The 12,944-nt window shown below is 50.7% G+C and overlaps 5 protein-coding genes across 5 annotated transcripts; 2 read left to right on the top strand and 3 right to left on the bottom strand.

Moving 5' to 3' along the window:
* Positions 1-608: 608 nt before the first annotated feature.
* On the top strand, positions 609-1,786 carry N0V96_005532 (uncharacterized protein; the record flags this gene model as incomplete). The annotated part of the gene is made up of 3 exons (XM_065757431.1): positions 609-622; positions 822-1,211; positions 1,318-1,786. The coding sequence occupies 3 exons, from the start codon at positions 609-611 to the stop codon at positions 1,784-1,786; spliced, it is 873 nt and encodes a 290-aa protein (XP_065613774.1).
* Positions 1,787-6,629: 4,843 nt separating this feature from the next.
* On the bottom strand, positions 6,630-7,802 carry N0V96_005531 (uncharacterized protein; the record flags this gene model as incomplete). Its single annotated transcript, XM_053195653.2, has 1 exon — positions 6,630-7,802. The coding sequence occupies one exon, from the start codon at positions 7,800-7,802 to the stop codon at positions 6,630-6,632; it is 1,173 nt and encodes a 390-aa protein (XP_053046992.2).
* Positions 7,803-8,433: 631 nt separating this feature from the next.
* N0V96_005530 (uncharacterized protein) lies at positions 8,434-9,758 on the top strand (the record flags this gene model as incomplete). Its single annotated transcript, XM_065757430.1, has 2 exons — positions 8,434-8,799; positions 9,417-9,758. 2 exons carry the CDS (start codon positions 8,434-8,436, stop codon positions 9,756-9,758), a joined length of 708 nt encoding a protein of 235 aa, XP_065613773.1.
* Positions 9,759-9,995: 237 nt separating this feature from the next.
* On the bottom strand, positions 9,996-10,935 carry N0V96_005529 (uncharacterized protein; the record flags this gene model as incomplete). The annotated part of the gene is made up of 2 exons (XM_065757429.1): positions 9,996-10,001; positions 10,072-10,935. 2 exons carry the CDS (start codon positions 10,933-10,935, stop codon positions 9,996-9,998), a joined length of 870 nt encoding a protein of 289 aa, XP_065613772.1.
* A 369-nt stretch (positions 10,936-11,304) lies between these two features.
* On the bottom strand, positions 11,305-12,693 carry N0V96_005528 (uncharacterized protein; the record flags this gene model as incomplete). Its single annotated transcript, XM_065757428.1, has 3 exons — positions 11,305-12,073; positions 12,193-12,401; positions 12,472-12,693. The coding sequence occupies 3 exons, from the start codon at positions 12,691-12,693 to the stop codon at positions 11,305-11,307; spliced, it is 1,200 nt and encodes a 399-aa protein (XP_065613771.1).
* Positions 12,694-12,944: the final 251 nt, after the last annotated feature.

Here is a 12,944-nt window from a genome sequence, read left to right as displayed (position 1 = left end):
TCATTCTGTCGACTCTGTATGATCCGCGTGAAGTCGTGGGAGTGTACTTTTCGTCACATTTTCCTTTCGTCAACCACCCCGTGCTCGTATGACGAGCCCGTCCATCGCCAGTTGTGCTCGCCGTTCCAACCCGCGCCACGCCTTACCATCACCCCCATCCTCCCATCCTCCTCGCCCACCCTACCCGTATCCCAGCATTCGGACCTCTACCCCGGCTCATGGCCGATTTCTTAGCCATTGACTCTCCTTAGTGTACGCAGTCAGTACCCATGCTTCACCATGTCTTTTTTTTTTTCTTACTCGCCTTCTAGTATATAGCTTTGCCGTCCGTCTTGTGTCTCCCCACCTGTCCACTCTCGAACCATCAGCCTCATCTAAAGTAACATCATACCAACATTCAATATCGTCTCCTCTCGCCATCGGCATCTCGACACACACACGCACACACACATATCTCAATACCGGCCCCTCGTCAACTCACTTCCCGAGTAACGCCACCAACCTCTCGCATCTTCAATCAACGACAATTCCTCCAGACCGGTCCATCGTCAGATCCAACCCCCTCACCTCCCACACCCCAGTCAACCTACCCCTCCATGAATCGCACCATGGCTCAACAACAGTCTTTTGACTATTATCAAGTACCTCCGATGCCTCAATCAATGGTGTGTAGGCTTTTTCCTTCCCACCCTTTAAACCAAACTGTCATTCCCGACTTACACACGACGACTTGAACCAATTGGCATCAAGTCTCTCACACCTGCATAACCAACACTTCTTCACTCTGCCTCGGCACCCAACTAACACTTCATCTCCAACAGAGCCCCCCGGAGCTCTCCCCGCTCTCCTTCTACGACACCCAAGCCGACTTCAGCGCAGACTCGGCCCCGTCCCGCGGCTCTCCCGTCTCCCCCGTCTTCCCGACCTCCTCCTTCCAGCTCCCCCACGGGCGGCGACTGGCCCGCCTACTTTGAGAAGCCCGCCCTCTCCCCGGACCTCGACGTCTTTTACGGCGAATCCTTCGGCAGCCCAATGTCCTTCCTCTCGCCCCAAAATCTCACCCTCAGCCCCAGCGCCAACCCGTCCGATCTCATGTCCGACGCCGTCGCCTTTGGCCGCGAGGGCATCAACGACACACAGCCCCTCTTCCAGACCCTCGACGCGCCCGCCCGGCCACAGCCTCAACCCCAGCAGCCCGCAAAGTCGCCCCCGTCAAGCCCGGACGACATCCGCACCCTCCTCCCGCCCGGAGCAATCCCGCCCTCAACAACACCACCAGCAGCAACGCCAACAGCAACAGACACAAACAACACAAAGAACATCCTCGCGCAACAACGACCTCAAGCGCAAATCCTCCGCCTCCTCCGCCTCCTCCCGCTCCGCCTCTCCCGAGCCCCCCGCCCGCCGCACAAAGCACTCGGAACCCTCAAAGAATCCGCACAACATGATTGAGAAGCGCTACCGCGTCAACATCAACGAGAAAATCATTGCCCTCCGCGACGCCGTCCCCTCGCTGCGGTGCGTCGTCCAGCACACCGAAAACCCGCAAGCCGCCGCCGCCGCCGCCGAGAGCGACGAGGCGATTGACGTTGTCGAGGAGCTCGGCGGGCTGATGCCCGCGCGCAAGCTTAACAAGGCGACGATTCTGAGCAAGGCGACCGAGTATATCTCGCACTTGGAGAAGAAGAATTCGCAGCTCTGGAAGGAGAATGAGGCGTTGGAGAAGAGGCTTGCGGAGGCGCAGCAGTGGCAGCGGGCTCAGGCCGAGGGACCTTTTTGGTCTTGATGGGTTGTGTCTTGTCCTTGCACGCATTATCGAATACGAAAAAAAACCAAAAAAAAAACAAAAAACAAGTAAGAGATGGAGTGAGTGCATCATAGAAGGATGTTTTTACAAAAACCGACGACCATTGGGTAGAAGGAAAGAAAGGAAAAGGCGCGAGTTCCTGGCAGTTGACACTATTTTTGACGACTTTGGCAACATCTATTTTACAAGGGCGTTCTTTTACGGTACTTGGCGGGGAAACTCGTTGGGAAGAAAGGGGGAAACTCGATTGTTCTGAAATGTATACCACGGGGATGATTCGATCATCAAAGAAGGCGTTGCACGGGTTGTTTGAGTAGGGACATTTGAAGAGGATACTTGGGGAGATTTAGTCAAGGGAGACTATTGTTTTTACCTTGGTTGGAAGATACAGAGGTTTTGTCTAGGAAAAGGTGACCATTGGTTTACCGAAACTCTCCGCTTTCTTGCTTCGCATGAAAGATGCGAATAATGAAGAGAAATGTTAAACACTGTGAAATACTTTTGGGTGCAGCTGTTCGTGAGGTCAAGGCAGCCCGGACTTTTTAGGTTGATTGCCATCATCTGAGTTGGCGCATCTTGGTGCTGTCACCTGTGACCTGTGCAGTATAATTGCATGTCAAAGTCCATTGAATCCAATAAAAACTGTATCTCGAGCCCGTCAACCACTCGGAGAATCCAGTGACACCATTGCTCAAGCTCTGGCCTTTTCCCCGTGGCCAGCTCTTCTTCCAAGGCGAGCGATGCCATTGAGACCGACCCCATCATACCTATCTACATCTTCAGTGTCCTGTGTCACCTCTGGAAACGGTCGTAAAAGAACAGTAGGCCAGCCCCCTTTGAATAGTAACAAAACACTCCTACAATTATGGTACCCAGATATTTGCAAACTCACGAGTCGCAAAAGCACCAATACTCTTTCTGAAAAACCACCTGTTCCTCATTTCCTCCATTCCATTCGGTTTGACATGCTGGAGTAACGTATGTACTAGCCCAGCAGCCCATCTCCGAAAATCGGAAAACTCGGGCGGCCCAAGGGAAAATACACCCCCAACGCCCGACACGCAGCCCGCTTTTATCCTCGGCGCGGGTCACAACCCACCCCCACCAGCGGAACCGAACCCGTCGGCCGAGACGCGCGATCCTTCGGCTCCAGGTGCAACTCTCGGACGTCAGTCCCGCGTGCACTAAAAGTGGCGTCCGCCCGCTGCGAGCAGCAAGGTTCCTCGAATGACCCGAGGTGAAGTGGCTATCCCAACGTGAATAAAATGGATGGAGTTGATCCATCCGTGAAATCACGGGGACAAGTACCTGCAGTCACAAAAAAAAAAACTTCGGCTAGACCAAATATCCAAGGTAAGGACAGTGGTGCTTGCCGCGTAAGTTTCCATGGCTCTTGTGGCAAAGTAGACCGTCGCTTCTAAGTGTGTACAGTGAACTCGAGCAAAGCGTTGTGAGATAAAGTATACATCTCAGTGAGATTCCAAACAACGTGATTTGGACGCCAAAATGAAACAGAGAGAGACAGGTGCAGGACAATGCGGACGTACCTTCGCAAAGGCCTAATAATTGGGTCAATGATGTTCCATAGACAAGGAAAACTATTTTTGTAGAAATGCACACTACACAATGCCGGTTATCGAGGTCTGAGAACGACTTTGAAGCACTAGTCGGAGAGAGTAGAGCCTGTGACCACACGTGAGTTGAAAGCAGGGGGGTGGCCGGACCAATCTCATAAACGTACAATTTGACGACGCCGTTGAGTGTTTCCTAGTAGAGGCCAGTGTTGTGTTGAGTTGCGAAGAATTGTTACCCACTTGAACACATACTAATTGGGAATTGAAGGAATTTGCTCAAGAGCGGTTTATAAGAGTCACCGTCATTCATCCACAATGGTAGATCGTAACAATACTCTTGTCCGAAGAAAGAAGCCTAGCTCATTCAAAGCCTTTAAAGAATACTTGTGGTTCTGTTTTGAATATCCTAGCTTTGAGATGATTGAAATTGTCGCGTGGGTTTTCAAACAGTACGAGTAGAAACATAGTTGGCATGCTCTCCTTTGTCCACTGTTTGGAAAGTGACTGGTTCACAGGCAGCTTTCTCTCGCTGAATCTGGGTAAACCAGAACACCAGTCTGATGATCAAAGGTAAACCATCGTGACTGCAACAAAGCTGGTGGTAAACCAAACATGTATAAGAGAACGCGACCCAACACGTGGGAAGCAGATGTAAGCTAATCGTCAGTGAAGACACAAACACACACACTACACCCACGTACGCAAATATAAACAAAATCATACACGCTTGAGACCAAGTCGCCAAATGGATACTCCTCCTAGACGTCTGAGACTCGTTCCCAAGGTCGCCTTCATTCTTTCAAGCATCGCCATACACTATCAGATCGTCAAATTCGTTTACAGCAACCGCACAGCACACGATCTCCTGAACCCATCCCTGCTCTTCGTCTTGCCATGTACTATATTCATTATCAGTCACGGTATTGGTGTTTTGAAGAACAACGCGTTCGTAATCGTTTTGAGAAGGGAGTTTGGGGTGATTGGCCTGTGGGTATTTACTTCTTACCAATCCTCATCCAAATAGTCCTATGGCTCAGATTAGCGCAATGGGTCACTACGTCAGTTCCGTGGCTAAGTATCTGGACATTCAGGCTGTCGCCGATTATCATTTTCTTGTTTCTCGCCGTCGAACTGTGGAGGAGAACGAGTAGGCAGAGTCAGCAGCTCCCGGCGCGCGAGCATCGACTTGCGGCGCAACGGGTGAATGTGTTAGCTGATGGGCCCATTCACGTCCCGATCCGGGAGCTGAATGATAATTGGGTATTCTGAGATGCTATTTGATGGCAGTAGACTGGATTGCTATACGAGAGAAGTTTCTTATGCTACAGATTTGACACACAATCCCAACCCATTTGTGCTCATTCTAATTATGTCGCTATGCTGCAAAGGACTAGTCTTATTCATTTTCCCACTGGTGAACAGCTTTCTTCTGGCTCGGGCTATTGAGACGCAGCGTTATATTCAAGGCTAGATTTTCATATGGACTTCTCGCGGTGGCCGACGGAGAAGATTGAACCAAACACCAGGCGATATGGGTAGTGGAGTTCGCATAACATCTAGAAGATCAGTCTCGAACGCCGCCTTGGACGACGGACTAGCTGGCGGGAAACTGCGATATGCATACGTGCTGAGCATCTACATCCTTCCTGACCAGAAACATGTAGCCAGTGACTGATCGGTACACTCCACTATGTAAGCGCTCAAGTGATGATGGACATCGTATCGATAGTATAAATATTGATGTAGCGGTTTTGCCCACTACCCAACGAGTTGATTTACCAGGTTCGCACCAAATCAAACTTTCGGTCTCTGAAGCTCCGTAAGATACCGACAGGACAGGCGGTAAACGTTCGACGAGTCATTCAATAGCTGAGATAGATATCACCTGTCTGTGTCGCTCGATCTCCAGCATCGACAATCTCGCTCGGGGAGTCCGCACAGGAGACCGCGAAGAGAGGCCGGGCGGACAGACGCTATGAAAGCCGAAAAGCGATATATCTAGTCTCTACCTCCACTCTTGGTATGATTATACGCATAGCGTTCTGCAGTTTAGAAGGCGCATTCTCTTTTAAGATCAAAAATCAAGACGTCGAATAACTCGTAGAATCAAACTGACTTACTCTAGCACCGCGCGCTCCAGCTCCACTCAAAAATCGAAAACCATTAAAAATGAAGATTTCCTTCCTCACCGCAGCCGTGTTCTTTGGGCTTAGTCTCACAGCATCCGAAGCGGAATGTGTGAGGCGGCAAAAATGAGTGCGATTCCTACGCTCAAGGGTGTGTGAATGCTGCCACAAGACCGACTATCGAGGCCTGCAGGTCGGCCCCAGCCCTTAGGATCCTTCCTTCCATCTCGCGGGTCGCACTGGCTAGGACGTCAAGCTTTCTGATAGATAACATCATTGGGCTTCCCGTCGCTACGCATAAGACTCAGCCTCAGCTCATGACGATCAAGCAGATCGCAATATCGGCATCAGGGAACCTGATTGCCGGAAGTCTCAGCCCCGGGAAGACTTTCCACGAAACGTGCAAGTGCCTGGCGAGCAACCCAGCCTCGCAGGACAAGTTGTACGCGGAACTTCAAGAAGGTGGATGTGGTCCGTTTTCGACTTTTAACGAACTTCAGGAATCGCCTTATCTTGTGGGTGTCGTCAAAGAAGCTTTACGTATTCACAGCACAGCCTCGTTTATCTGCAGCGGATCACTTCTTCTGCGGGCTTGCAACTGCCCAATGGCGTGTTTATACCAGGTAACATCATTATCGGCTGCCCAGCTTCTCAGATCAACCGGGACCGCCGTGTGTACGGTCAGGATGCGGATGTATACAACCCGGAGAGATGGATGAAGAAAGAGGCGGAGAGTAACGAGGAATGCCTCGAAAGGAAAGGGTTAATGGAGAAGACGGAGCTCATTTTTGGGCAGGGATCTCGACCGTGCATTGGCAAGAATATATTCGTTTTCGAGGTGTTGAAAGTTGTGGCTACTTTGGTGAGCCAATTTGAAGTACGCAACGCTACTTAGTTCTAATTCTTGTAACCAGATCTTCTAATATCGTCCGTCTTTTGAAGTTTGAGAAAGTTGGAGGTTCAGCAGACGAGGTTATCGTGAAATTGGCTTGTAAACTTCAATGATCACGGTGATTAAAAGGGGCATATCCGGATGAGGTAGGCTTCGTTCTTCTAATGGGATTCACAACCTAACAGGGGCATATCAATGAATATAAGCTGGCTTACAATTTATTCATGTTCTCAGCTGTCGTAACCTTGAGGTGGCCTGCTAGCTGCCATATTACACTGTCTGAATAGGCGGACCTCGTTCTCCGCGAAAGCTCCAACAATGGAATGCATAACGCCGTGATTGTTGAAGAGAATGAGATCACCCTCCTCCCAATCATGAGGATACACGTATTGCGGGCTGATGGCTGGTCGTTGCAGTCTGTAAATCAACTCTCTGACCTCTTTCAAGTCCTCCATCACCGTTCCGTCCTTAAGATGAATCCTGCGCGCCGGCGTCGGGTACACCATCATGGCAAACTTCCCCGTCACCGGATTCTTCCATGCCATTGGGTATCTCCTGATCTTTTTCTCGTCAATCTCTGGGAGCTGGTCTTCGGACAACTCTAGACCTTCTGAGAAAAGACCCAGGCCGTTTGATCTCGCCTTTGCCTTGCTCATCCAGATGTACGGGTGTGGACTGTACTCAACGGAACTAGTCTTGACAAACTCCTGATCCTCCTCCGACAGCAATTCAAACATGCGGTATCCACTGATGAAAGCTGTCGTTCCCAAGGGTACCTCGAGCTCGTCTCCAGTCCCGTCGTCGTAGCGACAGATTTGCCGCCGCCCCTTAGGCACCTTGCACGCAAAAAGCGACGTGACGAGAGGCGGATCCAGGTTGTACATGGCGGAGTCAATGTGCCATCGGTAAAAGTGGGTATAATCGTAGTCCTCGGCTTCCGTGATAGGATGCTTGTGAAATGTCTTGTGGTGAGGGTGAGTGAGCTTGAGATCCTTCAGTCCTTCGAACTCGGCTACTGCGCCGTGGCCGATGACCTGCACTTGCGGCTGGGACGGCAGGGTGGTTAGATCTTTGTGGAGGACGCTGCGTTTGTCGATACGGGAACCATGGCTGTATGTGCTTGCTTCAGGGTCGAATAGGCGGGTGAGTTCGTATTGGGCTTTTGGTGAGAGGTTGTGCTGGCCTTTAATCAGGACAACGTTGTTGTTATAGAGGGCATCTCTAATAACTTGGAAACTTCCATCTACGCATGTGGTTAGCTTGATGGGTGTGTTTGTTCCTGGACACATGAACTTGCCGTCGATGCGTTCGAGATCAATGCCCGAAAGTTGGGCTCCGAAATCGACCGCTGATTTCTCGAACGGCTTTGGGAGAGGGGAAATCTTGACCCCAACGACTGCCATGATGAAGATAAGAACAAAGCAATGATTCGCATTCGGGGAGTTGAATATCCCCTGAAGGAGAGACACTTGGACTTCATTACCGTATATATACCAACCAAGACGTTCTTTCAGAGATGCATTTGGCTAGTGCGGGCAAGTTGCACAAACTGGCCCGCGTCTCTGTGTGCCCGGAGATAATCGACGGGAACAGTGTTTGGGCCGATCCTGTGACATGCGGGTGAGATGAAGGACTCGCCCGCATGCATCCTATCGCTCGGCCAATGAGAGACTATGACAATACGATTACTACGCGTCACTGCGTGTTACATGAAAGGAGAAGTACGAACCTCGCGGTGCGGAAGAGCGTGTTCAACTCACCCGCTCTGAATTGGAAGAAAGTTTGAAGTCGTTGATGTCAAGGTAAGAGTGGTGGTTGGCTATAAGTTCAGGCGACTACCCGGGCTCATACACCGCCCATCAACTTAAAGACTCTGTCAATCTTACACTCTAGCCTTGTCATCTTCATCACGTCAATCATTCACTTACAATGGGTAGTCTCAACTCCCCATCTCAGGGACTCTCATTCAAAGAGCTCCCGACCTCTCTTCGTGAGTCTTCTTTGATTGGGGCCGAAGTTCACCTGCCATCATCAATGGATGTCCTGGAAGTAGACGCTTTGTCAGAAGAAGACCTCGACACCTTTAGAAGAGCCCTGTTCGAAAACCAGGTCGTGGTCATCAAGAACCAGAAGGGCATCGCGCCTGAGACTTTGCCTAAGCTGACCAAAGTCTTCGACCCGACTGCGACTGATATTCATTCTGCTGGCGAGAAAGCCGTCAGTGACCCCAGGAATATTCTTTCGGCATACAAGGCAGGAAGAATTCCAAGAGCACCGCAGGTGGGCATCATCGGTAGCGGCAAGTTTAAGAACTATGAAGGAGTTGAAGAGCTGGAGGTGATTCATCTGGTATGCCTGGAGCCTTTCTTCGATCAACTGATTAATCAAATTTCGAAAACCGTGAGTCATTGGCGATCTGAGCTAACAAACCCGGCTAGGATCATACTTTGTTCCATGAGAAGCCTCTGTCGGACCAGGAGCTAAGCCATGGATATACCCGTCCATACCGGTGGCACATGGACACTCCCTTCTACCAGCGTTTGCCTGGCGAAGTCACCATCCTTCACGCGGTTAAGGTGCCGAACCTGCCTGACCAGAAACTCAAATTTCCAGACGGGAAAGAAAAGAGTATCGCCGCTGGATCCACGGCCTGTAAGTCTAGTACTCGAGTTCGTACTCTGAAGAAGCATAGTTAACCTTTTCGACAGTCTTCTCCGGGGCACGAGCATTCCAATTGCTTACCCCGGCTGAGCAAGAGTTTGCTCTGAACACAACCGTAACATACGCCCCTCAAGCCTACGAATACATCAGACAATGTAAAGCGACGGAGGACGGCTTGTCAATCCCAACAATGGGGAAAGAGATACCCATAGAGCAACTCTCCGAATGGGCTTGGGAAAATGTTGCTGAACATCCCGTAAGTCACTCAGTCCCTTCTAGATTCTTCTCGATGTTGTCCTGACAAGCTTCAGATGGTCTGGCGCAACCCCCTTAACCCCGACCGACCATTTCTCCAGGTCCATGGTTGCTGCGTATTCAAATTGACAACTCGGAATCCGGTGACGGGCGAGGTGTCCGTTGTAGAAGATGTCGCCAAGGTCCGCGAAATCATCTACGGCTTCCAGAAGAGAATCTGGGCGGCGGAGAATATCTACGCTCACCGGTGGGAGGAAGGTGACGTCGTCATCTTCCACAATCGCGGCGTCATGCACAGCATCACAGGACAATTGGCTCAGTATAAGGAGGACGAGGAAAAGAAGAGACTGATGTGGCAGTGTACGATGACTAGTGGCACGGCGCCGCAGCCGTTCAGGAAACAGCCTGGGGTTGTTGAGACTGGGTTCGCGAAGGCGGCATGAGCGACAAGGCTGTAGCTAGTCCGTACCCAACCAATTGTCATAATAATCTTATGATGTGTCTTCGATTGATTCAATCTTCTTCAAAAGCTCATATTTCTCTTTTCAGTGTGAGATGACCCCCCTTGAACAAAACCGGTTCCCGCCGTCTACGGTCAACCTTGACATCGAACACATCGAGGCGTTGATACCCGCCAACCACATCATGATACTGCTTCCCCTCAACACAATCACCAAAATCTAAGTCTGCGTATAGAATGTCTTCTTCGTTTTGCAAGAATGCTGACGGGGTTTCTCGGAGAGTTCCCTCTTCAACTGTAAACCCCGGCAATAATGCGCCCGTTGAGTCCAAGAACATGGTCGCGCCCCGTTGCGAATCCCGCAACGCCTGGGAGACCACTTCTTCTTGACTCGCACCCAAAGAAACAGCCTCAACTGCATCCTCACCCAGGACTCCTGAGCAGAGAACACCAAAACTTTTAGCCTCAAAGCAGTGTGCAGCCGCTCTTGTCCTGTTGGCAGCAAGATTGTCATAGTTGGCTCCTTTAGCTGCGCTTGAGCCCTCTCGAGAGCTTGTCTCCTCGGATTTCGGAACTCTCGTCGGCCATATCGCAGGCCATGTGGAGATGTGAATCTGCTCTCCCTGCGCCATGAGCGCATACCTCGCAAGCGGGTTTGTGTTCTCCCCGCAAATGAGATTCCCAATCTTTCCAAATCGCGTCTCTGCGACGCGCAGGCCGTAGCCATCTCCGGGCGCCCACGTCAACTTTTCGAAAAACGTTGGCATGAGTTTTCGGTGATGGACTAGGATCTCTCCCTCAGTACCGATGATGATGTTAGTATTGAAAAGCGTCGCGCTGCTGTAGCGGGCCTTTTCAGAAATGCCGACGCTAAGCAGCACGTTGAGCTTCTTTGCCGTGGAGCGGAGAGCGTCGACTTCTTCGCCGTCAATGTGGACGGATTCCTGCACCATGGACTTGAAGAGGTCGTGGTTCTCAAAGGGAGCGCGCAGGGAGGACCAGATAGGGAACGCTGGGATGTAGGTCTCTGGGAAGACAATGAGGTTTGCTTTGTTCCTGGATGCTTGGTGAATGAGGGAGATTGCCTTTTCGGTTGTGCGTCGCGCGGAGAGAAAGATAGGCGAGACGTGGCAGGCGGCGACTCGAATTGGGGTAGACATAGTCGCGGGTGAAAGCTGAGCTTGCGCAGGCTGATATAGAATGCTCAAAACACCGGATATCTGGCTTGATCAAATGCAATCTTACTAAGGTACTTGGACACGGACGACGCTTGGTGGCAACGAATCGTTCTAATGTTGGCACGAGAAGTTGGAATGATATGTCTATCTCTCGGTGCTTTTTCTGTTGCCGCCGGACCACAGATCCCAGTCCCGCTTACTGATCTAATGCAACTACGCTCTCTAACTAATTGCATCCACCAGTATCATGACGGCGTTCCCAAGCACCGTGGTTTTAAAGACCAAGGCAATAACATCTCACCATTCATCCTTCATCATTGCGAGCATTCACGTATGTTCCAAGGCCTTCACTCATGCCAATTCACACTCGATCAAGCTCTCCACGCCTTCACCCGCTGACCAAATCTTGATAATCCTGAGACCAGTAGGTTCCAGAAGCTTGCGCCATTGCTCTTCTGTTCGCTCCCTGGAACTGAAGAGTGTCATCATCATCATATCTAGCGCCGTAGCCTGCCAATCAGCCCCAATCGAGGGAATCACATTCTCATTGATGAGCAGTTTGCTGTAATCCGGTTTCATTGCCGCAGTGACGCGCGACAAGATGCTCCCGCAAACATCATCCGTCCAGTCGTGTAAGACAGAGTGCATATAATAGGCTCTTGCGCCTTTGATGGGCTGCTCTGTGTGGAAATCGTACGACATGGGCTCAATCTTAGGGTCAACCTTCTGAATCTGAGATAGCACATATTCAAGATCTTGAAGGACGTGTCGGCCCGGAGCAGTGGGATGCTTTCGACAGAATTCGTCTAGATTGTGACCAATGCTACCGCCAATATCGACCAGAAAAGTCGCCTCTGGTGAATTGTCTGCGTCTTTGACAAGGCGCTCTGAAACAGGAAAGAATCCGTCATCCATCCAGGAAGGCCGTCCTTGCCTGTATCCGGCCATATGGTTCTGGAATTCTCCAGCGGGATGGTTGGTCATCATGTGCTTGAAGAAGTTGTTGTCTTTACCAATAACATCCTGCATCGGCCCATCTCTTGGATCCGGCGAGATGGACCAGTCGTGCTTCTTGAGGTAGAAGGGGAAATTCGAGAATGTCGGCCAGCAACTTTCGACGCTAAGTGATGTGGCAGGATGGTCAGTCCATAGAAACGGCAGCACAACGAAGGAAAAGTAGCTTGAAGCAAGTCTTACAGACAAGGATATCCACCGGCTATAATCGGTAAACTCAGCGACTTGGTGAAGTTCGTGCCGTCGTACTCATCTGAGTTAACTTCCTTGAGGTATCCCATCGAGCAGAGATGACGCAGTGTGCGAGAAAGTACATCAATATCGAAGCGAAGTGCTTTGCCTAGGTGATCCACGGTCTTCGGACCAGGGTTTTGGGCCAGGTACTGAAACAGGCCCGACTCAATGCCGGTCGCAATGACGAAGGTCACAGCCGGCTGATGGTAACGGCTACTTAGTAAGTGCTTTCACAAAACGGAAGTAGATGCAGAAGGCAGATGTCCTCACCTGAGCCCAACAATGTTTAATCATTGTTTCTCTTGGGGTCTCCAGTGCCTGTAGCAGCGATCGGGCCTGCTTCAGAAGCGCAAGACGACTCTCTTCATTGCCGGGGAGGAAGGATGTACCAAGAGTGCCGATGGCGTTGGCAAGGAGTGCTACGCTCTCGGCATCGTTAGCCTGGGTAGCGATGGAGGTGTCCAAAAGCGTCTGCTCCGGGATAGAGCCCATTTTTAGGATTGAAATGGTCAAGTTACAATGGTGATGGGAAGTTTGGAAATGAATTAGAGATGTTGCCGAAAGTAAAGCACAACAAAAAGGAGGGGATGTATAAATGCGAAGCAAAGGATTTGAGAAACTCGGTTTGCCCAAGAGGGACCACCTTTGGCTTTTCCAACATGGAGGCGGCGATTCTCATGCCGATTCTGACCACAACATTCTAGCGTCGGTACCTGATTCTGTAAATTGCACTCCCAAAAGGG

Source organism: Colletotrichum fioriniae (genome assembly GCF_027942845.1).
Source record: "Colletotrichum fioriniae strain IMI 355084 chromosome Unknown scaffold_6, whole genome shotgun sequence".
NCBI lineage: Eukaryota > Fungi > Ascomycota > Sordariomycetes > Glomerellales > Glomerellaceae > Colletotrichum > Colletotrichum fioriniae.
Note: the sequence above shows the minus strand (reverse complement) of the source record. Positions and strands in the feature narration are given on the sequence as shown.